At 49.2% G+C, this 23,376-nt stretch overlaps 1 protein-coding gene and 1 long non-coding RNA gene across 2 annotated transcripts in view; one reads left to right on the top strand and one right to left on the bottom strand.

Moving 5' to 3' along the window:
• Positions 1-23,376, top strand: part of LOC129391502 (uncharacterized) — a 54,806-nt gene that overhangs the window by 20,669 nt on the left and 10,761 nt on the right. The gene's annotated exons all lie outside the window — the stretch shown is intronic.
• On the bottom strand, positions 9,287-21,586 carry KCNMB1 (potassium calcium-activated channel subfamily M regulatory beta subunit 1). The gene is made up of 4 exons (XM_007125556.4): positions 21,338-21,586; positions 17,741-17,898; positions 15,726-15,897; positions 9,287-10,402 (listed from the first exon to the last, which is right to left on the bottom strand). The coding sequence occupies exons 2-4, from the start codon at positions 17,872-17,874 to the stop codon at positions 10,133-10,135; spliced, it is 576 nt and encodes a 191-aa protein (XP_007125618.2). The 5' UTR covers positions 17,875-17,898; positions 21,338-21,586; the 3' UTR covers positions 9,287-10,132.

Consider the following 23,376-nt stretch of genomic DNA (forward strand, 5'->3'; position numbering starts at 1 on the left):
GACGCGCAGGCTCAGCGGCCATGGCTCACGGGCCCAGCCGCTCCGCGGCATGTGGGATCTTCCCGGACCGGGGCACGAACCCATGTCCCCTGCATCGGCAGGGGGACTCGCAACCACTGCGCCATCAGGGAAGCCCCACTCCCATATTTTTAAAAGACATAATCCCGTTGCTCACAACTCTGTTTCCAGTGGTTTCTTGCCACATTCAGAGTCAAATGCAGACTTTTGTCTATGGTCTGCAGCCTTTGCGTGATCTGTCCCTGCATTTCTGGCCTCCTGCTCTGGTGGCATTCTTCTCCAGGAGTGCGCCCCGGCCACCAGGCCATGTTGTTTTTGCTGGAACCCCAGCTCTTCCAGCCTCTGGGTCCTGACGGTTACTGTCTCTCCGTCTGGACACTCTCTGCCAGCTCTCCTCTGGCTCTCTCCCGCACTTCATTCAGATCCCCTCCTGTCTACAGTCGCCCCTGCTCTGCACAGTGGCACTCCCTCCCACCTAACGCTGCCTCGCTTTCCCGCATAGCCCTCCCGCAATTACATCACACATTTACTCATTTGTTTCTGGTCTGGCTTGTGCCCTGAGAGTCCACCTTCACAAGGGCAGGGACTGTCCTGGCCATTGCTGCACCCCCAGCACCTGGCACAGGGCCCAGCACATAGTAGGCCCTCAGGGGAAGCTGAGAGGTCCACCAGGCAGACGAGAAGCCCAGGGGGAGACCACCTGGTGGGTGGCAAAGCTGACCCTTGAACCTGGGCCTCTGAATCCACTTTCCTTTCCTGAAAGTCTCTGCCCTGGGTGTCCATTAAAGGCCCCGGTTCTGTATTCTGCCTTCCCAAGTCCATCTTTCCAACCACACTTACCTTAGCAAGGTGTCAATGATCCTGACTCAATGTAGGGATGAATGGAGAAAGGAAGAAAGGGAGGGAGGGAGGATGGATCATAAGTCCTTCGATTGAAATGTCTTCCTGTGCCCTCTACTCAACCCTCGTAAAAGCAAAGCAGACCTCTCTCTCCTGACTTCACTGTTTCTCTGTATGTGTCCCCAGTTTGCACCTTCTGTTATCTTGCTCACTGAGTTCTATTGATTATTTCTCCCTGGAGTTTCTCTTGTCTGTCACTCCTTCCATTCTCAGCGCTGTCCCCAAAGTCCAAACTCTCATCACGTCTCACTGCTTTGCTGCAGTGAGAGAAATGCAGCAGACTGCATTTCTTTCCACTTCTCCCCTCCTGTCTCCTCCACACCAGGGCCGAACAAAGAGATAGTCCATGCAACCCTTTGACCAGAGAGCCCTACTTCTAGAAGTCTATTCTAAGCAGATCATCAGAGATGTACACAAAGACTTTTATTCAGCAGTGTTCATCATGGTACTACATTATAATAGTGAAAAATCGAAGACAATCTCAACTTCAGTCAAAAAATAGTGGGTTAACTGAATTTTGGTTCATCCATCTGATGCAATAATATTAAACCTTTGAAAAATTATTTTGAGGACTACTTAATAACAAGCAGAAATGCTATTGACATAATATTAGGTGAAAAATCAGGATACAAAACTATAAGTACAATGAGGTTCCAATCTGTGAATAGATAGGTGGACAGAAAAAGTAAAACAGAAAAGAAATAAACTGAAACATCCTGGGTTTTAGTTAAGATCAATGGTTATTTTTAAAGTTCTTCTTGATAGAAGAACTGTATTGTCTGCCTTGCCTTCAATAAGCATGTATATTTAATCAGACCATAAAAATACCATTCTCTGAATACACATCTTTAATTTTTTAATTCTTCCCAATACCTTCAATAAAATTTATGCTTTCACTGCACTGTATCACTGCCTGTCCTCTCCATGTTAGAGCACACCCCAAACTTCCAGGCCTGGCTGTCACAGCCGGCATCTCATGGTCTCAGCCTGCTTCTGCTCGTGTCTCCCCAACTACAAACACATTCTCCAGCCAAACTTGTCCCCATGTGGTTTCCCAACCAGACTTGTGTTTTATGTCCCTGAACCTAGCCTCAAACGATTCAGAAAAGCAAATACACACACACACACACACACGCACACAGAGAAGGAGTACAAATATGGCAAAATATTGATAGTAATTTGTGAACCAAAGTGAAGGGTATGCATCTCCTAGATACTAATTTTGCAACTCTTCTATAGTTGGACATTTTTAGAACTAAAAGTTGGGGGAAATAAAGGAGCAGTATAATCTGGCATTTAAAGGCATTGGCTCTGCTATGAAATGACCTTAGTTTAAATCCCGGCTCTACCACCTATTAATTGGGTGACAATGACCTCAGGCAAGTTACGCACTTCTTAGGTCTCAATTTCTTCATCAGCAAAATGGGGATAATGAAAATCATCATGTATTTATTTCCCACCATTGCCTGGAGAATTGAATACATGAGTGTAAAGGGCTTGGTGAAGAGTCTGGCCCCCCTTGTTCGTTGTGAACGGCTAATATCAGTGTTCAATATAGAAATCAGATTCTTAAGCATGAAGTTATCCGTAATGCTCTCTACCTTCCTAAACAACGCAACCCTGGATAACTAAGTAAAGTGCTGTGGCTTGGGAATCTTTTGCTTATGGGATTCTCTTTCTGCCACTGGCACAGAGCAGGGAGAATGCAGTGCCGTTTCCCACCAGCATCCACATCTCCAGGCCCTGGCACAGTGCCTGGCACAGAGGAGGTAGCCAGTAAGCGCAAAAACCCCAAAATGAGGAACTTGAAGGGTTCAACTTGCGCTTTAAAGAAAGTTCATCTCATCAGACACAAGCTTGTAACCTTGCTGATGCAGCCACTCTATTCCCATGGGCTTCCTGGATGAGGCAACACCTTGATAAATTAGCTGTGGATATAAGCATCCTGCAGTTGGCATGGAAATGCAATTTAATTTCCAATTAAGCCTGATTTCTGGGCCAAGGGATGTGCCTGCCTCACACTGAGAGAATTATTCCAGCCAGACCTATTGTTTCAATGTTGGTGGTTCTCCCATGAAGCGGGCTATCATGGAAACTGGTCCTTTGGCCCTTGGATGGTTCAGCCAGGTACTGCTTTTCCTCCAGAACTGACTTCATACAAGTAGATTCAAGAAAGTTCAAAGCAAAGACAGTCTCTCTGTGGCAGAAATTCTTAAGACAGAACACAGCTAGAAACAGATTGAAAGGGAGAGAGATGCAAGATGGTCCACAATGATGCCCACAAGAAAAAGAAGTGAGAAGTTGTGCATGAGAAAAGGGGTGTGCTGGGAAGTTCTCTGAGCTCAAACAGAGAAGAATCTGTATAATCAGAGGAAGGAGATACGTTTGCTCAAATGGAGAGTGAACATTTACGGAGCATCTTTTATACACCCAACACTGTGCTGAGCGTTTCCCATTCAGTATTGCACCGAGTCATCACAAGCGCCCTATAAAACAAAAGGTGTTATGCTCATTTTCCAGTTGAGGAAACGGAGTCTCAGAGAGATTAAATAAACCGCCCAGGGTCATAGACAAGCCAGATTTGAACTCTCACTTTTCTGAGCTTTCCTCCCTGCAGGCTCCCTCTCCAAACACAAATGAAACATGTAGTTTAGAACCAGAAGAATAAGGTTACACTAAGCTGAAACTTACCTCCCCCCAAATGTAATAATAAGAAAAAGGCTTTTACAATGTGTTCTGAGAGAGAGAATAAAAACAACTGACTCAGTAAAAATAACCGAGTTTGCTTGGGGCACGTGATCTGATGGAGGGGCAAACGACACCTATTTCTGCTTGGGTTTCCCATCTTCCCCACAAGGTGAAAGACTGGACGTGATGGTCCAGCATGGCTAAGAGGCTCACAGGTGCTCAGAGGGCTCAGGCTACTCCAAACCAATGAGTTTCTGGCTTGTGGCTCAGAAAATGTCAGTTCCAGGAGTTGGAAAGGACCAACGGAGGGCATATAAAATGGTGTTTAAAGACACATATATATGAGATGTTTCCAAGACTACCACTTGCATGGCCAACAGAGTCACAGAAAAATTAGTTAGATACCAAGAAAGTGTCACATAGCTCAATTTTTATTAATGATTGCAAGAGAAAATTCTAAAGCTATGTATAAATAAGCATGCTGCCAACTCCTGGACACATCCTACAATGGATTATTGAACCAGTGGTTTGGGAACACTTGGGAAAAAAAGCAGGGTTGACTGAGAGAAGTGTGGGATCCCTGAGAAAGGGACAAGTCAGCCCAGCCTCTCTTCCATTCTGCTTTTTAATAGAGAGACCAGGTCAGGGATTGCTGTGGCTATAGCATGCCTGGTTGGTGCCAGGTGATCACAGCGTCAGGCAGATTGTAGCCAACCTCATCTGCCTGTCCATCTTGGCAGTTTCCCCATCAGAATCTTTGCAGAGCTTTCTCGGATGCATATGGTTGGGCCTCACTCCACATGTGTGGACTGTTCAGAGGTGTGGCTCCAGGGAACCATTTGAGAGCGTCGGCTCCATGGGAATGTACATAGAGGCACTTACAAAGCTCTCAGTACTGAACTTGCCCTGCTGGGAATTTTCCATTTTTGATATGGGGCAGAGATTAAGGGGCAGGATGTACAGTGGTTTGAGAGTAGAGCCTGAAGCCATACTGTTCAGGTTTGAATCCCAGCTCTGCTATTTACTAACTGCTATTTACTGACTTCTGACCTGCGGCGAGTTAAATCTCTGTGCCTTCGTTGCCTCATCTATGAAGTGGAGATAGTAATAATAGCCTAAAGGATATTGTTAGGGTTAAATGGACCTTACATGTAAGGGTTTAGCCCGGATCCTGGCCTACAGTGCTCAACAGATGTTAACACTTATTATTATTACAGATGATAGATTCTTGCTCCGGATGTAATTTGCTATATACATCCCCAAATGGAAGTAGCTACCTCCCAGTACAGTGAGTTATTTGTCCAAAGAGATGTTGACGTAGGTTGTTGCTAAAGGCGAATGTTATAGGGAGGGTTCAAGCACCAGATCAGAAAGTGAAGAAGCACTAGATGATCTTCTTTTTTTTTTTTTTTTTTTTTTTCGGTACGCGGGTCTCTCACTGTTGTGGCCTCTCCCATTGCGGAGCACAGGCTCCGGATGCGCAGGCTTAGCGGCCATGGCTCACGGGCCCAGCCGCTCCGCGGCATGGGGGATCTTCCCGGACCGGGGCACGAACCCGCGTCCCCTGCATCGGCAGGCGGACTCTCAACCACTGCGCCACCAGGGAAGCCCAACACTAGATGATCTTTAAAGAACTACTGACCCTCAGAGAATATGAGTTTGCATTTGAATAGAAGAAATCAAAGGAGTGTCGAAAAGTAGAGGCTCCAGAATTGACAGATGAGGGCTCAGGGCAACAGTCTCACTGGCAGTGGAGAGAGAAGATGAGACTTAAAGCTGCAGATGCTAAGTAAACCCCTGTTTTTCTTTTATGTATATCCAGGGAGGTTGGTGTGAGATGCGGGAGATTATGTGAGATTGAAGTCTCTCTAATTGAAGCAGAAGGTGCAAGCTTTGGGATGAATCACCACCTTGGTCCAACGTTCAGTTGGAGTTGATTCCTTTGCATTTATATACATCTCTTCCCCAACCTCCTTAGCATTTAAGGAAGTTGGCTGATGAGCACAGGCTTGATATGAGTGGAAGGGAGAGATCTGGAAATCTAGGAAGATGCTGAATTCTGTATTTGAATTGACATGATGAAGTTCCAGGAAAGCACCTGTGGATAGGAAGATAGTCCATAAACTAACCCACCTGTAGAAGAGACAACCCGGAACCAGGAGAGATGGGGAAAATGGACGCTCTCCTCCTGGCCCCCAGTGGGAATCTGATGAAACTTAGAGGAGGGTTTTGGATGTGCACAGGGCATGGCTGGGAAAAGCAGGGGGACCCTGTCTGTCTCTGGACTCACCAGGCCAGCAGTTCTGAAACTATCTGGTCTCAGAATCCTTCTACAATCTTAAAATATGTTGGGACTCCAAAGAGATTTGGTTTATATGGGTTATATTAACTAACGTTTACCATTTAGAAATGAAAACTCAGAATGTTTCATTTAAATGAATTTATTTTAAAATAACAATGATATGCCCATTACTTGTTAACAAAAAGACCATATTTTTATGAGAAATAATTACATTTTCAAAAAAATTATTGAGAAAAGTAGCACTGTTTTCCCTTTTTGCAGATCTCTTTAATGTCTGGCTCAGTAGAAGTCTGCTAGATTCTCATGTCTGCATTCAGTCTTCTGTGATATCACATGTCACATAAGCTCTGAAAAATTCCACACATGCTGGTGAGAGAATGAGAGCAAAAAAAGCAAATAGTATCTAAATAGTATTATAAAAAGAGTTTTCACCTTGCAGTCCTCCACTTTGAGAACAATTACCCTTTCTTGCAGTGAATTTCTTCATGTCTTCCTGATTTTCCTTTGGTCTTACTCTTTTCCCTACGTGTGAAAGGGCAGTGGCTGGTGAGGTATAAGACAGCTGCACTTTGTTCAAACAGTATCTTTGCAAATATTTCATATAATTCAAATTCCCCCAAATGCAAAACACATTGGCTATTCTTATGCCCCAGCCTGTACTGCCAATTAGTAATAGAGCAAATGCAGTCTACAATCCACACACCCGAGGAGTTTTGAAGTTAAGAGGAATTTTAGATGAATTGTTGATGGCTGTCGGGGAGGCTGGCATCATTTCAGGAAGTCACAAAAATTGAGATTTTATTAATATTTTTACATTGCATTACTTTGAATTTGCATAAATTACGTTCTTCGCTGGGGAGAAGGAAGCCCTTGATAATGGTAGGGGAGGAGGGAGACAGAGCGTCAAGAAGATGATCAGCTCCTTGAAGGCAGGCACTCTCTGCCCCTCCTCCCCCCCTTGCGGCTGACCTCCACCAGGCGATCTGAGTTGGGGGGTTGCAGGGAGCGATCCAGGTGCACCTCTTCAGGTGTGAGTCACTGGCTCAGGAGAGAAAAAGCAAAAACAGTGGAAGCACTAGACTTCATTAGCAGAGTGATTTTTTAAAGAACTGATGAGGGCTCTCTGCTCCCAGGCAGCCATTATTCCAAAACCATTTTCCTCCGTGTCTATCTCCATCATGCTTAAATACCCATTATGTCACTCTCTTCTTGGCCCTGAAGTTCTGTGAGCAACAGGCAGGTATGGGATTTGATAGACGGGGGCCAAATTCGTTGACAGGAGGACGGCATTGTCTCAAACAAATGAAGATCATTGTTAATAATGCATGGAGCAGTGGGGCTGGGCATCCCCAGCTACTTTTTGCTAGAAGGTCATGGCCTTTTCCCCTGCAGGGGTTGTTTGGATAATCTGAGTTTCCGTGTATTTCAGCCCCAGATGCAGGTGCATGGAAGGCATATGCAAAGGAAGCCCTATAAATGAGACTCATGATGGAGACTTTTTTCTTCTTGTAGATTCCCATGCAGTTGTAAGAAATAACACAGACAGGTCCCATGTACCCTTTACCTAATTTCCCCCAAAGAACGATAGGACGGTATCACAACTGGGACTTTCTAGACTCACAGGGCTCTTGAGAAGTCCCTGACCTCAGGAGGAAGAAACTCCAGGGAATAGTGTGCTACCTCCCTCTGGAAGGATCGTCTTCAGTAAGAACCTGGAGGATGTGAAGCTGCATCAGGGATCCCTGGCTGCAAGTGACAGAAGTTGGTGCAGATTCTAGGTGCTGCCCCAGATCCCTGACTTACATGAGGACACCATGGGGTTCCCAGGATGCAAAACTGTTCCTTACCTGGCCCCCGGGTCTTTGGGTGGATGGGACCCTCAGCCCTTCAGCTGAATCAGCTCAGATACTGTGGTTGACAGGTCAGGCTCTGGAATCACCCAGCCCAAGGCTTGATTCCCAGTTCCTCACTTACTGTATGGTTGACCTTGGCCAATGATCTCTTAGAGTCTCAGTTTCTCATAATATCTTATATAGCACTTACCATGTGTCAGTCGTTATTCTAGGAACACTATACAACAACTCATTTAATACCAACAACCCCCAAAAGGGAGATATTATTATTAGTTCCTATTTTGCAAGTGAGGAAATTGAGGCACAGAGAGGTTATTTGCCCAAAGTCACCCAGCTAGAGAATAACAGGTTTGGGTATTTGAAGCCAGGCAGTATGCTTCACAAGTCCACATCTATAAAACACTATCTTATTTTGCTTCTCCTTATCTGTGAGCTGGGTTCAGTAGTGCCTCACTGAATTTTTACAAGGCAAACTGCTTAGCACTGTGCCTGGCATGGAATAAATAAGCACCAATAAAAGCTAGTTAACATTATTGTTGGTATAATTTCTTCTGGAAGTTTCTGAGCATTCATTACTTGTTACTGTTATACCAACAGCTTCCATTTTGACCACCTACTATGTGTCAAACCTTCATTAGCCCTCCCAACTACCCAAAAGGGGGAGTCTCTCTTTTATAGATGAAACAAGTGAGAATCAGGGGGATGCAATCTGGCGGAAGTGGAGATAGGATTCACCCCCAGGGGCTGCACCTGGAATCCCAGCTCCGGGAGGAGCTTCAGGGACACCAGCCTAACTTCATGTCCAGCTCAGGACTGGAGCTGACAAAAAGTCATAGATTCATTCCAAAAAGCCCAGTGACAGGACCCTGGTTCTGTACACCAGTGGTTTTCATGCTCCAGCACAGGTCCCCCGCAGCCATTGTTAAAACACAAAGTGCTGTCCATCTCCTCGGGACCCCACGCAACCACTCCCCACCACACCGCCTTGGGGTTTCTGGTTCAGTAGGGCTGGGCTGAGGGCCTGAGAATGTGCATTTCTCACACGCCTCCATAGAATGCTGATATTGCTGGTCCGGGGACCACACTTTGAGAATGACTGCTCTAGGCCAAGTTTTTGGAGTGGTGATGGTGGAGATGACAGCTTCCCCCAATTATCCCCTTTCCAAGACTGAGACGGACTTCCCCTGCAGGGCCAGTGCCTTGTACTTATCTGCATTGTAAATCATAAATCCCCATCTCTGCGCTTACCTTCCCTCCATACAGGGTTCTTAAACTTGTGTGTTCTCAAAAACCTGTCTCTGATTGGAGCTGAACCCCTTCCCTAGGCCACTTGCATCTGCTTGGTGATGGGGAGCTCACCCTTTCAAACTTCCTTCGAAAGTAACATCGACTGTTACTTTTCTGATTAAAAACAAACACAATGAAACCAAACCTTCTTAGTGTTGAAAATTTAGAAAAGTACCAAAAATAAAAAGAGGGAAGAAAGTTACAGTTAACCACCACCCCACTGTTACTACTTTGATGTATTTTAGTATTATTTCCCTATAGTGTCTTGTTATTTTTTATATATTTGGTTTTTTAAAGTTGAGGTATAATTGATATATAAGATTATATTAGTTTTCAAGCGTGTAACATAATGATTCGATATCTGTAGTATGTATTGCAAAATCATCACCACAATAAGCCTAGTTAATATCCATCTCCCCACAGGGACAATTTTTTTTCCCGTGATGAGAGCTTTTAAGATCTACTCTCTCAGCAACTTTCAAATACGCAATAAAGTATTATTAACAATGGTCACCGCGCTGTACGTTATATCCCCATGGCTTTAAGACCAGATGTTTGTACCTATATTTGTTACTATTGGTATAAAAATGTGTATAGCTCTGAGAATCCTGAAAACAAACGATGTTCTAAGTGTACTCTGTCCATGAGGGCTGCTGTTGTTTTCAGAGTGGAATTCAGAGAAGGAACAGAGGTTTCCCAGGGATGGCTTCCTGGGTGGGACCAGCAGGTCTTTGCTCCAACTGCCAGGACACAGGCACAGAAGTCAGAATCACTGCCATCAGTGCAGTGGACAGTGGCACAGCAGGAAAGAAGTTTGAGTCAGTTGAGTGGGGACAGGGAAAGGAGAGCTATCACTGGTTGGCCTTGCATTCTCCTGGGTCCGGGGAAGCCATTGTACATTCTTGAGCAGGAAATGACTTAACAAAGAGATTTCCCAAAGACCTTCCATGCAGCAGAAGACAGAATGTATTGGAGGGGGGAGAGTGGGAAGGCAGGGGGAGGAGGCATGGGGACACAAGTGAGGAGCTGCCCGGGGACCCATCCAGTTCCTGGTGGCCCGAGCAGTGATGTGGTGTGGATAGGGCTACTTCTGGGCTGCCAGGATGGAGAGGGACTGGTTGATCTTCACCATGACGATAATGAGGAGGCCACCGGTCAGCAGGAAGGTGGGCCAGAAGAGGGAGAAGAGGAGGGTCTGGGGACCGTAGAGGCGCTGATACAGGACACTCGTCTCGTTCTCCCGAGTCGTGGAGAAGCAGTCGAAAACCTGGCGCTCGTGGAGTTTGGCTCTAACCTTCTCCACATCGGCCCGGGCCATCTGGTAGTTGTCCAGGCTGCCTGGGATGTAGGAGCACTGTAGGGAGAAGCAAGAGCACCCATGGGATTGGAAATCCCTGTTTCTTAGGGCCTGGCATGGAATAAAGAAAAGCGTCAGCTTTGGAGTCAGGCCCCTGGGTGGGAGTCAAGACTGTCCAAAGCTTGGCATGCTGCACGTTGCGTGGTTCTAGAAGGTGTGTACACAGTGTCTTTTGGGAGGGTGGTGACCTTGGAGCTGCTCAGGGTACACGCTGCACACCTGGAGATAGGGGCCCCAGCTGGAGCCCTGGTTCTGCTCCCACTGGCTTCAGAACCTTAGGCAAATTGCTTACCCTTCTGAGCCTTGATGTCTTCATCACTTAAATGGGTTAATAGCAATACCTTTTTCAAAGGAGTTTATTGAAGAACTTCAAACTTATCTGTCTAAGGAGACCAATGGGGGACACAGGCTGAGTGGGCTCTATATTTCGATTCAGGGCAGAGGTCATACGCTCAATTGCCTACAAAGCTCAGGCAGGTAACGTCCACAGGTGAAGTAGGTGAGGGAATAGGATGACAGGTGCCAGCTGACACTTGGTGTCAGGGGATGGGTGGTCCTGGTGAGATGGAGAGAGCCAGATGCATCTAGACTGGCAGTCATCACTCCATCTGGACAACTGATGCCATGCCATCCAGAAAACCTACTGTAGCCAGACCTCCAATATTTTAAGAGAAGCCAGAAAACCAGATTTTAATGTGGACTCTCACAATTTAAAAATATTGGCGAAAATTTGAATTGAAAACCCTTTGAGGTCTAACTCTGTGTGAGCCAAGCAAAAGATATTGGCCAGCTGGTATTTGACACTGAGATTCAAAGGAAAGAGAGAATGCATTTAAAAGAGCTTTGTGCAGGCAGAGCCTGGGACGCGTTTAATTCTGACACTGATAGTTGTGATTAGGAACCTTCTGACCTGGGCAGATGAGGTCCAGACGGAAAGCTCCGCACAGAAGGCACAAAGTGGAGACCCTGGTTTTCTCTCTGTTCCGTGCTGGGAGGTCTGAATGTTGCTTATGTGAGCCTCCGGCAGAGGTTCTGCAAGGGTGGTCCCCCTCACGGCCTCCGCAGCAGACTACCTGGAGGGCTGGCCATAAGCACAGGCTCCCTACTCACTCTGAATGGCTGAGGGTGGGGCTCAGCAATCGGGTGGTTCCTCCATGCACTAAAGTTCGAGGCCCACTGCCCTCGTCCAATCACGTCCAAGATCAAAAAGAGTGACAGTGTTGAGCCAGCTTCTCCCCAGGCCTGCCCGGACAGCATTCAGTCCAGCAGTACAGAGAATGCTTGCCTCACAGCTCTGACAGCCTGGGAAGTGGGAGAGCTGCATCCAGATGTAGATCCACGTCCCCAGCCAGTCAGGGAGCAGCTGAGGCTGGGGAGAAGCTGGCTCCTGAGGAATCTGGCATTCAGATTTGTTGGGTACTATAGGGTCCCAGTAGCAGGTGGATTCAGAGTCCTGAGCTCAGAGGGCCTAATCCTATCTCCCCAAAGTCTCTGACCGTAACCTTGGGTAACCTAGCCCACTGAGCAAAGGTGTGGCGATGGAACCAGATAGGCCTGAGTTCAACTGCAAGTTCCAAGTTGTGTGACCTTGGCAAATATCTCAACCTCGCTGAGCCTTATAGACTGGGTTTGTGAGGGTGCCTGCCTAGCAGAACTGTCATGGCAGTTAAACAAGATGATGCACGTTAAGCGCTTAGCACAGAGCCCAGGACATTGTACGTGCTCAATAAATGGAAGATGCTATTAATAACAATAATAATATTGTGGGGGCTTCCCTGGTGGCGCAGTGGTTGCGCGTCCGCCTGCCGATGCAGGGGAACCGGGTTCGCGCCCCGGTCTGGGAAGATCCCACATGCCGCGGAGCGGCTGGGCCCGTGAGCCATGGCCGCCTGCCGATGCAGGGGAACCGGGTTCGCGCCCCGGTCTGGGAAGATCCCACATGCCGCGGAGCGGCTGGGCCCGTGAGCCATGGCCGCTGGGCCTGCGCGTCCGGAGCCTGTGCTCCGCAACGGGAGAGGCCGCAGCAGAGGGAGGCCCTCATACCACAAAAAAAAAAAAATAATAATAATAATAATAATATTGTGACTTAACTATGAAATTGCAACAATACTCCTTTCCCTTAAGGAGGGGCCTATGGACAAGCTCCAAAGTGGGGACTTGTGCCCATCCTGGGGTCCCACTGTATTCTTTGCCAGCTTGGGATTACTCTAGATCCTTTATGTTCTCTAGACACTGGACAGGAGTTTACTCTGCAGAGCCAGCCTCAGAGGCCTGGGTCCCACTTGCGTCCTCTCTCCCCTGCCCTGGGTCCAGCTAACCATGAGTTGTCTAAAGGATCTTAAATGATCTAGCCTCTCCCCCAAGCCCTGCAGTGTCACTGTCCTCAGCATAGACCATGGGAAGGGGCTTAGAACCCCCCCAGGCTAAGTCTCATGGAAGAATCCAAGAGTGGGCTGGCGACACCCTTCCTCATAGTACGGGTTGGGGGAGACAGCCTTGCCAGGCCTTTCACATGTGATTCCAGAAGACACCCAGCTGGCCTGGAGCACTGGCTCCTTGCACGGCAAGGAGCTGAACAAAGGTGGGAGGAACAGCTGGTGCACCAACCCAGCTGTTTGGCAAAACCGTGAAAGCCACTTCCATCGTCACACCAGAGTGGCAACCAGCCATTGGCACCACTCCTGGTGGTGCCTGGATGCTATGGGATAAAAGATAGAATATCCAGTGGCTGCCAGGGCTGTCCTTCCAAGGCCAGATAGAGGCATGTCTCACAGGCTGCTGACAGCCCATTAGGGAGAAGATCTGGCCTTTCGCTCCTCTGGCAGCCTCAGTACTGGGGTGGCAGCCTGCAAACCAGCCTGTTCCCAGCCCCCATTGCACCAGTGATCACTTCTGCTTGTCTTGGAAAATGTGCTTCTTGATCCTTGAATAAATCAGGGGCCCCTGGATGCCAAAGAAGAGGCAGGGGTCCTGGGAGGAGCTGATTCAGGTGGGTTAGCTCCATCTGGCATGGCCGAGTCGTGCTAGTGATGACAGAACAAGTCAGACCACCTTGCACTGCCCAGACCTACTTTTCCATGACCCCCTAGCACTGTCAATGATCTCACTGTCCCCCCAGGCACCCTTCCCCTTCCCGTCCCATCAGCTGCCAAATTCTGACTGACAGCATCCATCCCTGCCCAAGTTGTTCCAGGTGTTTGCTGTGGCCCTCACCTCTCTCCCCAGTTACTGAACCCCACACTTCTCCACATCACTCTGATCATGCTGCCAGGACCCCAAATCCTTTAAAGACTCCCAGCTGCTCACAGCAGTAATTCCAAGGTTCCAAGGAACCTTGGAATCACCTGAAGAGCCCAGAGATTCTGCTTCAGTGGGTCTGGTGTGGGACCCTGGTTCTAAGTCCCCCAGATGGATCTAACCCACAGACAGAGGTGAGGAACCCCAGCTTCCCAGATCACATTTTAATTCCACAGTTTGGTAGTCCTTGGCAGGGAAGACAGGCACACAGCTTATACAGCGCCAGAATATCATCAGTATTTCCCTTCTTTACGGTTTGCTTGAATTTAAATCTCTGGTAATCAGTAGAACCTTCCCCCAGGAAATGGTGGAGTCTATTAGGAGTTGCAAATGACTTTACTCCCTGTTAAAGCCAGCACCACGAGCATTATTTGGTGTGAGGTTTTTCCAGGCAAAGCTCTGGCCTTTTGATGCAAATGCAAAGGAACTTCATGTGTTCCCAGCCCAGGCTGATGGGAGACCAGCCCTGGTGCAATCAGAGTCTTTTTCAAACTGTGTACCCAGCACGTCAACCCCGAGTCCAGATGGCCTTGGCATTTGCTCTACGTATTTGCAGGGCTACACGGGGAAGACTAACCTGCACATCTCATATGGTTGTACCAGTGTGTTTTTCTGTAAAATGGCAATTGTGGATAAGCTTAACCCTTCCTCTATTTTTCCTTCTCAGTTTCCTTCCTTATGCTGAACTGTTAAAGCTCAAAAAAAAAAAAAATATCCTGACTGAATATAAATGCCTAATCCCATTCTCTGTAAAATGGTTGCTTCGTGTGCTTCCCTAACTGTGCTGTGTCAGGGAATGCTGGAATTCAACCTCCCCTCCTTCTCTCCTACCGTGTTGTGCTTTTGCTATCACTCTCAGACACCCTTGAAGACTGTCCTTTTAGCAAAAAAAAAAAAAAAAAAATTCAGGAAAGTGTTTTCTGTCATATTCTTTTAATATGGGAGCTAATTACCTTCTAGAACATGTAGCATTCTTCACTAAAGTTTTTCTTCTCCCCCCAAAAAGAAAAAACCACCCCAGTTTAATTGTCCACTTTGGTAGTGTGGGGGGCTTCTGAGAACAGACCCTAGGCTACCTCTGAAACCTTTTCCCACTACACCCCATCCTGTGGCATTGTCTGTGCCGGTGTTGGAATCTCTCTCTTACCCGGCCTTCCCTCCCCGTGTCTTGTTCTCCGTCTCCCCTTGATGTGTATGTCCCCTACCACGTATTTCTGTGTAACCTGTACCTGCCTGATTTTTAACCCAAATGCCTTTCTGATACCCTCACCTCAATGTGCTAGGAAATGTCACTCCCTCCTTTAATGCCCATAATTTTTTTTGGTTCCTCCCTATAGGCACTGATCCCTCTCTGCTAGGTATTATGTCACATATGAGCTCTCTCCTCTTGAACCCAAAGCCCCTAACACAGGAAGCGCTCAGCGATGGCTGAATGAAAGAGTGAGTGAGTGAGTGAATGAAAATGGGCCAACTTGTGTTTCCTATAGAAAGGGCTACAGTGGTGGATTTGGGGTGGGGGGCTGTTGAGAGGCAGTGATGGGAACATCTCCCAAGTGTTGGCCTCCAAAGGTTGCTCCAAACCTGGGCCTCTGGTTTCCTAGAGTTGCAGGTGGGAGTCACAGGGGTTCCTCTCTGTGGGGTCAGCTCTGGGTCTGGCCTCTCATGTGACTCACTTTACAGGATGAAGCAAAACCATTAACAGCTTCTTTGTTGTACCTGCTCTCCACCCAGCATCGAGCTTGGTGCATCATATACAGTCTCTCGCTTCAACAACTGTAGAAACTGAGGCTTAGAGGGGCCGCGTTGGCTGCTCCCACCACACAGCTGGTTCGTGGCAGGTCTGTCTGACTCCAGTGCAGAAGAGCTAAGTCTGTCTGGACCTCATACCAGCTGTGGCCCCTGGTCAAGTGGGTTTATCTTTCCCGGCCTCCGCTCTCCAGAGCGGGGACAGGGAAGCAGCTAACGACAGGTGCACACGCCTGCCAGAGGTAAGGGGATGTGTACCTCGCCCCCCAGTCAGTACCTGCTGGTTCCGGTCCCGAGTGTCCTCCGTGTGGTACAGCACGGCCCACCGGCCCACGGATGACACGTTGACCCACAGGCACGGGTACTGGGGCACCCTCTTGCCCTCCAGCTCCTCCTGGTCCCTGATGTTGGTCTCAATCAGGTGACACATGGATTCCTGGGTCCACACGCTGGGGAGACAATGCACACACACACACATCTCAGAACCTGGATGGCACAGATTGCCCGGTGTGAACCCCTTTAGAGAGACCCAGGGCCGAGACCCTCAGCATCGGGCACTAGAGGAGCGTGACCCCAGAGTCCCTGGGCCCAGGGGAGGAATCGTAGAATCCAAATATCAACGCTTTGGGGCCTTTTGGACAACATCTGCATAAGTGGTTCCGGCCCTGGCTGCTCACCCAATACCGTGGGGAGCTTGTAAAGATTGTCGTGGCCAAACCACACCCCAGAACAAATGAATCAGAATTTCTAAGGTAGGTGGGCTCCAGGCCCTGGTGTGTTTTTAAAACTCCTCACACTGATTCTGATGGGCAGCCCGACATCAGACTCCTTACCCACATCATCTTCGTCTTGTAGAGGGTGGCAGAGAAGTTCAGAAAGGTCGAGTGACTTTTCCAAGGCCACACAGGACCTGAAGCCAGGTATGGATGGCTTCAGAATCTGTGCCCTTTCCTTTAAAAAGAGTAGATGAAGGAGGGGTTTGATTTGTTTCCCGAGTGGGGAAGATGACGGGGATGGCGCTTTACCTGGAGAAAACGCGTTGGAGGCACGTGGCTGCTCTGAGCGGTGCCTTGCTCGGTAAGATTCCAGCCTGGAATGGCTCCAGTGCTGTAAAAAGTGGGGCAGGAGCAGGCCCGGAAGAGGATAACAGGCTCATCAACACACCAGTGAATCAATTGTGACTCATCTCCCATTTACCAGGCAGGAGACACACTGCCAGACTGAGGGGGCTGTCAGCCGCTGGAACGCGGCCAGAGGCAAGGGTCTGAGACTTTTCCTAAGATCAGGCTGAGAGAACTGAGCATATTTGTCCCCATTAGAACAAGGATCAGGAACTTCACAGCTTTTCTTTTAAAAGCTCAAGTGGTTGACATGTCAGGCAGCAAAGGCATGGGACATTCTCTGAGATTCCAGAGCAGAGCTCCAGGGGAACAGTTTTTGGCTCAGTGTAGATACTCCCTACTTATCAGAAAGGCCCGCAAATGATATGGTGTACACAGTTGAGGTAGTGAGCTCCCCATCACTTGAGATATTCAACAGGAAGATAGATGCCCACTTGACTCAGAGGTTCGTGAAAGAGAGCCAAAATGCAGATGAGCTACAAAATTCTGTGACTCTCTGATTCCTCCTGGGATCAGACTCACACTGGGGCATTTGCTCTGATCCTGGGCTGTTTCTTTCTTTTTTAAAATTTATTTTTATTTTTGGCTGCGTCGGGTCATAGTTGTGACACGCGGGCTTCTCTCTAGTTGAGACACGTGGCATTCTCTCTAGTTGTGGTGCGTGGGCTTTTCTCTAGTTGTGGCGTGCGGGTTTTCTCTCTCTAGTTGTGCCATGCAGACTCCAGAGTGCATGGGCTCTGTAGTTTGCGGCACGCAGGCTCACCAGTTGAGGTGTGTGGGCTCAGTAGTTGTGGCGTGCGGGCTTAGTTGCCCTGCAGTATGTGGGATCTTAGTTCCCCGACCAGGGATCGAACCCACATCCCCTGTATTGGAAGGCAGATTCTTAACCACTGGACCACCAGGGAAGAGGTGTTGGCCTCCTTGGCTGTTTCTTGTGTGAAGGGCCTCCTGCGTCTTTTATGCCCAAGTTCCAGAATTCCAGACGTGTAGGGCCCAGTCTGGCCTCCCCTCCCTGCACTTGAACCCTTGACCCTAAGAATGAGGATTGTCCAGACCTTCCTGCCTGGTGTGAGGGTCAAGGGGAAGGGTAAGAAAAAGCCTGGGGTTCCTTGCAGACCAGACCCTTAGGGGAGAGGCCAGAGGATGGGGCCAGGCCGGGAGGGTTCAGTACCTTTTCTGGTAGAGGGGCAGCATGGTCGTGCCGAGGATGTAGTAGGTGATGACGGCGCACGCCACCATGGCCACACCCAGGCAAAGGGCTCGGGTCTCTCCCCGCTTCTGGGCCATCACCAACTTCTTCCCCATGTCCACAAGGGACCGCAGTCATTTCTAGGACCACAGAGGCAAACAGACGTGAGATCAGCACAGGTGATAGGTAAACCACAGAAGGGAGGACAGGTGAGAGAAGAAGGTGCTCCAATATCAACATCATCTTTACTTTTATATGGAGCTTGGCAACCTCAGAGGGTTTTTTTGACCCCATGTAAGCCTCCCCCCAGCTCTGAGAGGCAAGTACTATCATCCCCATTCTACAGATGAAGGACCTGTGGCTCAGAGAGGTAAAGTGACTGACCCAAGGTCACACAGTGTGTGACAGTCTCAGTAGTGGCCCCCAAGATACACATGTTCTCAGCCCCAGGATCTGTGACCGTTACTTTACATGGCAAAGATTTTAAATTAAGGATCTTGAGATGGGGAGATTATCCTAGACTATCCATGTAGACCTAAATGTAACTGCAAGGATCCTTATAGGAAGGAGGTGGAGGGAGATTAGACACAGAAAAGGAGAGGGCGCTATGACCAAGGCGGCTGAGATTGGAGTGATGTGGCCACGTGCCAGGGAGTGTGGGCATCCACCAGAAGCTGGAAGAGGCAAGGAATTACGGATTGTGCCCTACAGCCTCTGAGGGAAGTACAGCCCCGCTGACACCTTGATTTAGCCTTGCCAACATCTTGCTGATTTTAAACTTCTGGCTTCCGGAACTGTGTGTAAGTAAATTTCTGTTGTTTGGGGCCACCAAGTTTGTGGTACTTTGTTACAGCACCGATAGGAAACTAATACTGGAGATAAACTAATAGCCTCCCTGCAGAAGTGGACCATCCGTGCTCTTTCTCCTAGGATACTTGTCTCAGAACAGCTTGGAGCATTTCACAGTTCTGCCAAAACAGTCCCACAGCAGGGCCAGCTGGGCGGGGGCAGCAGGGCCCCCAGAGGGCAGCCACAGGCGTTGGGGTGGCAGGAGGTGTCTCCACTCCTGGGATCCTGTAAGAGCCTCCTCCTTGCTCCAAGCAAAGGGCAGGAGGCATTATGTGGCCTCAGCAACTTCTCTCTTATACGGGGACTTGAGCCACCCTGGGCCAAAGCAGATTGCACGGGAGTGACTGGCAGCTTCCTCCTTTCCCCCTTCTTGGGCCAGAAGACCCTCATTTTTCTTCTGGGAATCTGCCTCTCCCCAGGGCAAGCAGGGCCCCTCCCTCCCCTGCTGGGAGCACTGAACACCCTCCAGCAGTGTCACCCTTGCCACCCGTGTGCCGCCTGGAGCCAGAGGTGCCTGGCTTCTGTCCTTGTAGGGATTTCCCATCGCTCTGTGCATTGCCTCACAGCCTGTGGTAAATTCCTTTGCTGGTGTTTTGTTTGTTGTTGAAGGTAGCAGTTCTACCAAAGATACAGGGGCCATGGGGCCTTTCTCTGTAATCCCTGTTGTAGGGGAAATTTTAGCCGGATATCAGGAAGGAATTTATTTTCCCCACCAGGTCCCTAAAGTAATAAACCTAATATTTTTATGAATTAGTGAGTATCCAGGAGATAGGCATTATTAGTCCAAAGGGATTTTCAGCAAAGTGCTTCATTTTCTACTCAGGCTTCTCTCCTAACTATTGGACTGTTCCAAGTGTCCAATGAGAGATGCTTGACCCCCCTTCCCCCCAGCTCCAGCTGTTCCCCCCTCACTAGTGTCCTAAAGAGGAGATTCCAGGGTCAGATACCAAGGTTACAGCCCTGTCACTCCCTCCAAGATGATTGACTCCCTCACCCAATGATGACTTTTCCTTCCACATATGGGGCACTGAGAAGTGGGGTTTCCCTACATTCTAACAGACATTACGAACTCACAAGGGAAAAAATGTTCCCTTGACAAAGAAAGGCGTTCTGTTCAATTCTCTTCCGTCTTATTACTTCTGTCCTTCTGTCTCTGTGTCTTGTGGGAGTGGGACAGCCCACATCATTGTTTACCTGGGGCCAGTTTAACAAGCCCATCCACGTTTTTGCAGGTAAAGGAATGCAGCCACCTGAGGATGGGCTAAAAGCCCACATGGCCTGCTTCCCCAGGACTGTCTACGGTCACTGGTGCCTGGCCCCAGCCCCAGGACTGTGGAACACAAGCCTCTGGGGCCAACAAGGAATCTTGCCTTGGAAGGAGGACCTAGGCTGAGTGCTCCCAACAAAACCAGTCCTTTCCTGGGAGAGTCGGGGCATCCTTGAAGGGCGGAGGCCTGCCCTGCCTTCCTGGCTGATCAGCCCCCAGGGGCACTGGCCTTTCTGCTGCACAGCTTCTTGTATCCTCCCAGCCCCTGGGCACTCCCGAGGCTGGGGAAGGTGGGACCCTGTGCTACCGGGTCTGAGAACTCAGGAGGAAAAGAGATGGGAGGCTCATTGTCACAGAACAGTCTGGAATCTGCCACTCATTCAGATCCCACCTGTCTGCAATGCTCTGGTGAGACTGTGGCCCACACTGAAGGAGTAGGCTTCAGAGTTTTGATAAATCCTCCTAAGACCACGCAGGATAAGAGAACGGGGAGAGGATATGGATGCGGATGTGGTCATAGGATACAACATCCACAGTGAGAGCCTTCAGGCAGGAGGAAGGTTGGGAGCTGCTGACATCCCCTGAGGTCTGGACAAGAAGAAATGGGTTGCAGCTGTAAAAGGAGGGATTTCAGTTAGACTCTAAGAAGAATATCTCAGTTTTGAGAATTGCTAAATATCTCTGGACTTTGGGGATATAGCTTCCCATTTAGAAAAGTCACTAGAGGTCTGGGGTGGATTTAGGGAAGATGAAGAAAGGCCAAGCAAGACAGGATTTTGGAGGGTCCTGTGTGACCTGGTATTTGGGTTGACCTCCTTTTCCTTAAGAGGACAGGGCATAGAGGACAGTGTTTAAGGGCCTGGTGGAGTGAGGGACAGGGGGTGTTTTGAGGTCATCAGACATGGGATCAAATCCTGGCTTTGCTACGAGTATGATAGTACCTGCTTCCAAGAGTTCTGACAAAGAGCAAATGATGTATCGAACATCATATTTATCACAGTGCCTGGCCCAACGCAAAGCCCTCGATGAATATTAACTCTTACTATTAACAAAGAAAACCCTGAAGGTTTGGATCAGGAGTCCCCAGTGCTCTTGCTGGGCCTGTTTCTGTCCTACCCGCCTCCCCTGGTGACAAGTGCCAGGACTGGTCCTGATCTCCAGGCTGCTGCCCTCTGGCTGATCTGGGAGCTGAGAACTGAGGGCCAGAGCACTGAGTTACTACCGTGACTGGGCCATGAAGCACCCATCCCTACCCTTGGCCCCCCGAAGGCCACCAGACCACGGGTCCAGCAGTTCTAGTCCCGAGTGACACAACATCAGCTCCTCTGGAGCCCAGAATTCTGATGGACAGCCCCTCGAGGGAGGGGGTTTCCGCTGCCACAGCCTCCCTCCACGAAGATCTCCCCTCCAGCCCCAGTCCCTGGAGAAACCACTTCCCCAGTGCCCTTGAACTTGGTACTCACAGTCTCCCCGGTGCCCTGTGAGTCTTCGGCAGACACTTTTCTGCCTGGCCCCCAGCCCCCACCCCAAAAGAGGCCGCCTGAGCTCCAGCAGGAAGTTTGGGCTCCCAGTCCGTCTCTGGGGAAGCGGCCTTTGGTTCCCATCTGAGACGAGCCTCCATGCCCAAACATGGTCAAGTCTGAGCACACAGCCCCAGGACACAAACTCGGGAGAGCAGGTACCCAGCCCAGAGGAGGGCAGCTGTTACCCAGGCCCCTGCACCTGCAGTTCCCAGAGTCTAGTGGAAAACAGATTTCACAAAACAGACAGCAAAACTGAGAAGTCAGGAAAGACCATCTGGGTATATTTGGAGACATTTCTTCTTCACTCAGCCTCTTCTCTGAGCCGGCAGAGAAGCCAGGAATAGAAAATGAGTTTCTTTTTGTTGACATGGGGGTGGGAGGAGGAGTTGAAGCTCTGAGGGGTTGGGCTCGTCAGCCGCTGAGGGACTGGCATTTCCCCGCTAGAGCAACCAAAAACCCTCAGCCTTTGGCGTTGGTGTGCTGTGTGACCCTGGGCAGGTCACAGCACCTCTCTGAACCTCAATTTTCCCATCTGTGCTCTTGAGATTTTTAAATCTTACTTTGTTCAGGGTAGTGATGAGGGTTAGAGATGGTGGAGATTTGGGGCAGGGGAAAAGAAACTCACCTTTTCAAGACCAACCAAGCAGAAGCTGGGAGCAGAGAGAGATTGACCGCTGCTTCCAGCCAGCCATGTCCAGGAATAGCCTTCTTGGCCCTATGGCCTCCCAGAGACTGTCAAACTGTACATTTTGGGCTCATGGGCAGAGACTTGTTCCCATCAATAGGAAAGACAAGCAGCAGCGTTTGCAGGCAAAACCATGCTTCCCTCCGCTTCTTGATCCTTAAAGTGGTTCTTGTAAGGATTAAAAAGGGGCGACAAAAACAAACCCCGTGTATTGGGCCTCCCCTAAGTATCAGGCATGATGCGCGTAGTTAGCATGTCTCTGCCCCACACTTTACTCGATGGTCAGTTGAAGAAACTGACTCTGAGGCTCAGAGGCCTTACGTTACTAGTCCACAGTTACCCTGCTCTAAGGGCAGGAGCCAGATCCAAAGCTGGCCCTTCCAGATTGCAGAGCCGGGGCTCTCTCTGCTGAGCCTGGTGTTTCTCTAAAATATAAAAGCTCACCTCGGTTATACAGACATCTGCCACCTGAGGTTCTGGCGTTCACCTGAGTGCCCCCAGCTCCTGGGGAGGTGAGCACAGCCCAGCCATGCCTGCTGAATGTGTTCTAGCCCCTCCCTCACTCCTGCCTCAGCGCTATGAGGCAGCCAGCCCAGCAGGCCGTGAAATGAGAGCGGTGTTCAAGCCGCTACATACTCTCCAGCACTTAGCTCCCTTCCCCTGCCCCTTTCCTAAATGAATCCTATTAACAGTAGAGTAAATCGTCTATATAACAGGCATCATAGCAAAGGGGGTCTCTTAAGGCCTCAGACCTTACAGATACTGCATTGTCAATGAAGGACACAAGGCCTGGAACGCATCCCCAGAGGAACGATTTTCCAAGATGGTCCTTGGCCCCCCCGGGAGCCAGAAGATTCCTGCCCATGAACTCATGCAAAAATGCCGGTCCTTCTTTCTGCTCCCCTGGGGGAGAGACACACAGTGCAACAGATGGCCTTTCATATGACTAGAGGGCTACATTTAACCAACTAAATGAGGTATTAAGGGTTATACATTTGGAATTTATAAACAAACACTAGCACTCTTCCCAAGGTACTTTCCCCTCTGGAAGTAGGAACAGGCAGGGAAGGAGGGTGCGATACTTCTGCTGCATCAAAGCTAACCCCTGCCAAAAGGCTTTGACATCCTCGCTCTTCACGGTATATGGGTGGAAACCCTGGTCCCTGGTTGGCTGTGGGGTTTGTGTGGAACAGATGATTGTAGGTGGAAGGCAAGGAAATAATGATGCTACAGCAACGAAGACTGGTACTTTGCACTGGCACAAAGGATAAGAGATCGCAAAATCATTTCCCCA

Source organism: Physeter macrocephalus, chromosome 2, assembly GCF_002837175.3.
Source record: "Physeter macrocephalus isolate SW-GA chromosome 2, ASM283717v5, whole genome shotgun sequence".
NCBI classification, from domain to species: Eukaryota; Metazoa; Chordata; class Mammalia; order Artiodactyla; family Physeteridae; genus Physeter; species Physeter macrocephalus.

Excerpts from the sequence above, each read along its gene's own strand:
- KCNMB1 (XM_007125556.4), bottom strand. The coding sequence starts at position 17,874 with ATGGGGAAGAAGTTGGTGATGGCCCAGAAGCGGGGAGAGACCCGAGCC. Across the intron at positions 15,898-17,740 it reads CTGCCCCTCTACCAGAAAAG|CGTGTGGACCCAGGAATCCA; the intron begins GTACTGAACCCT and ends TTGTCTCCCCAG. Across the intron at positions 10,403-15,725 it reads CTCGGGACCGGAACCAGCAG|TGCTCCTACATCCCAGGCAG; the intron begins GTACTGACTGGG and ends TTCTCCCTACAG.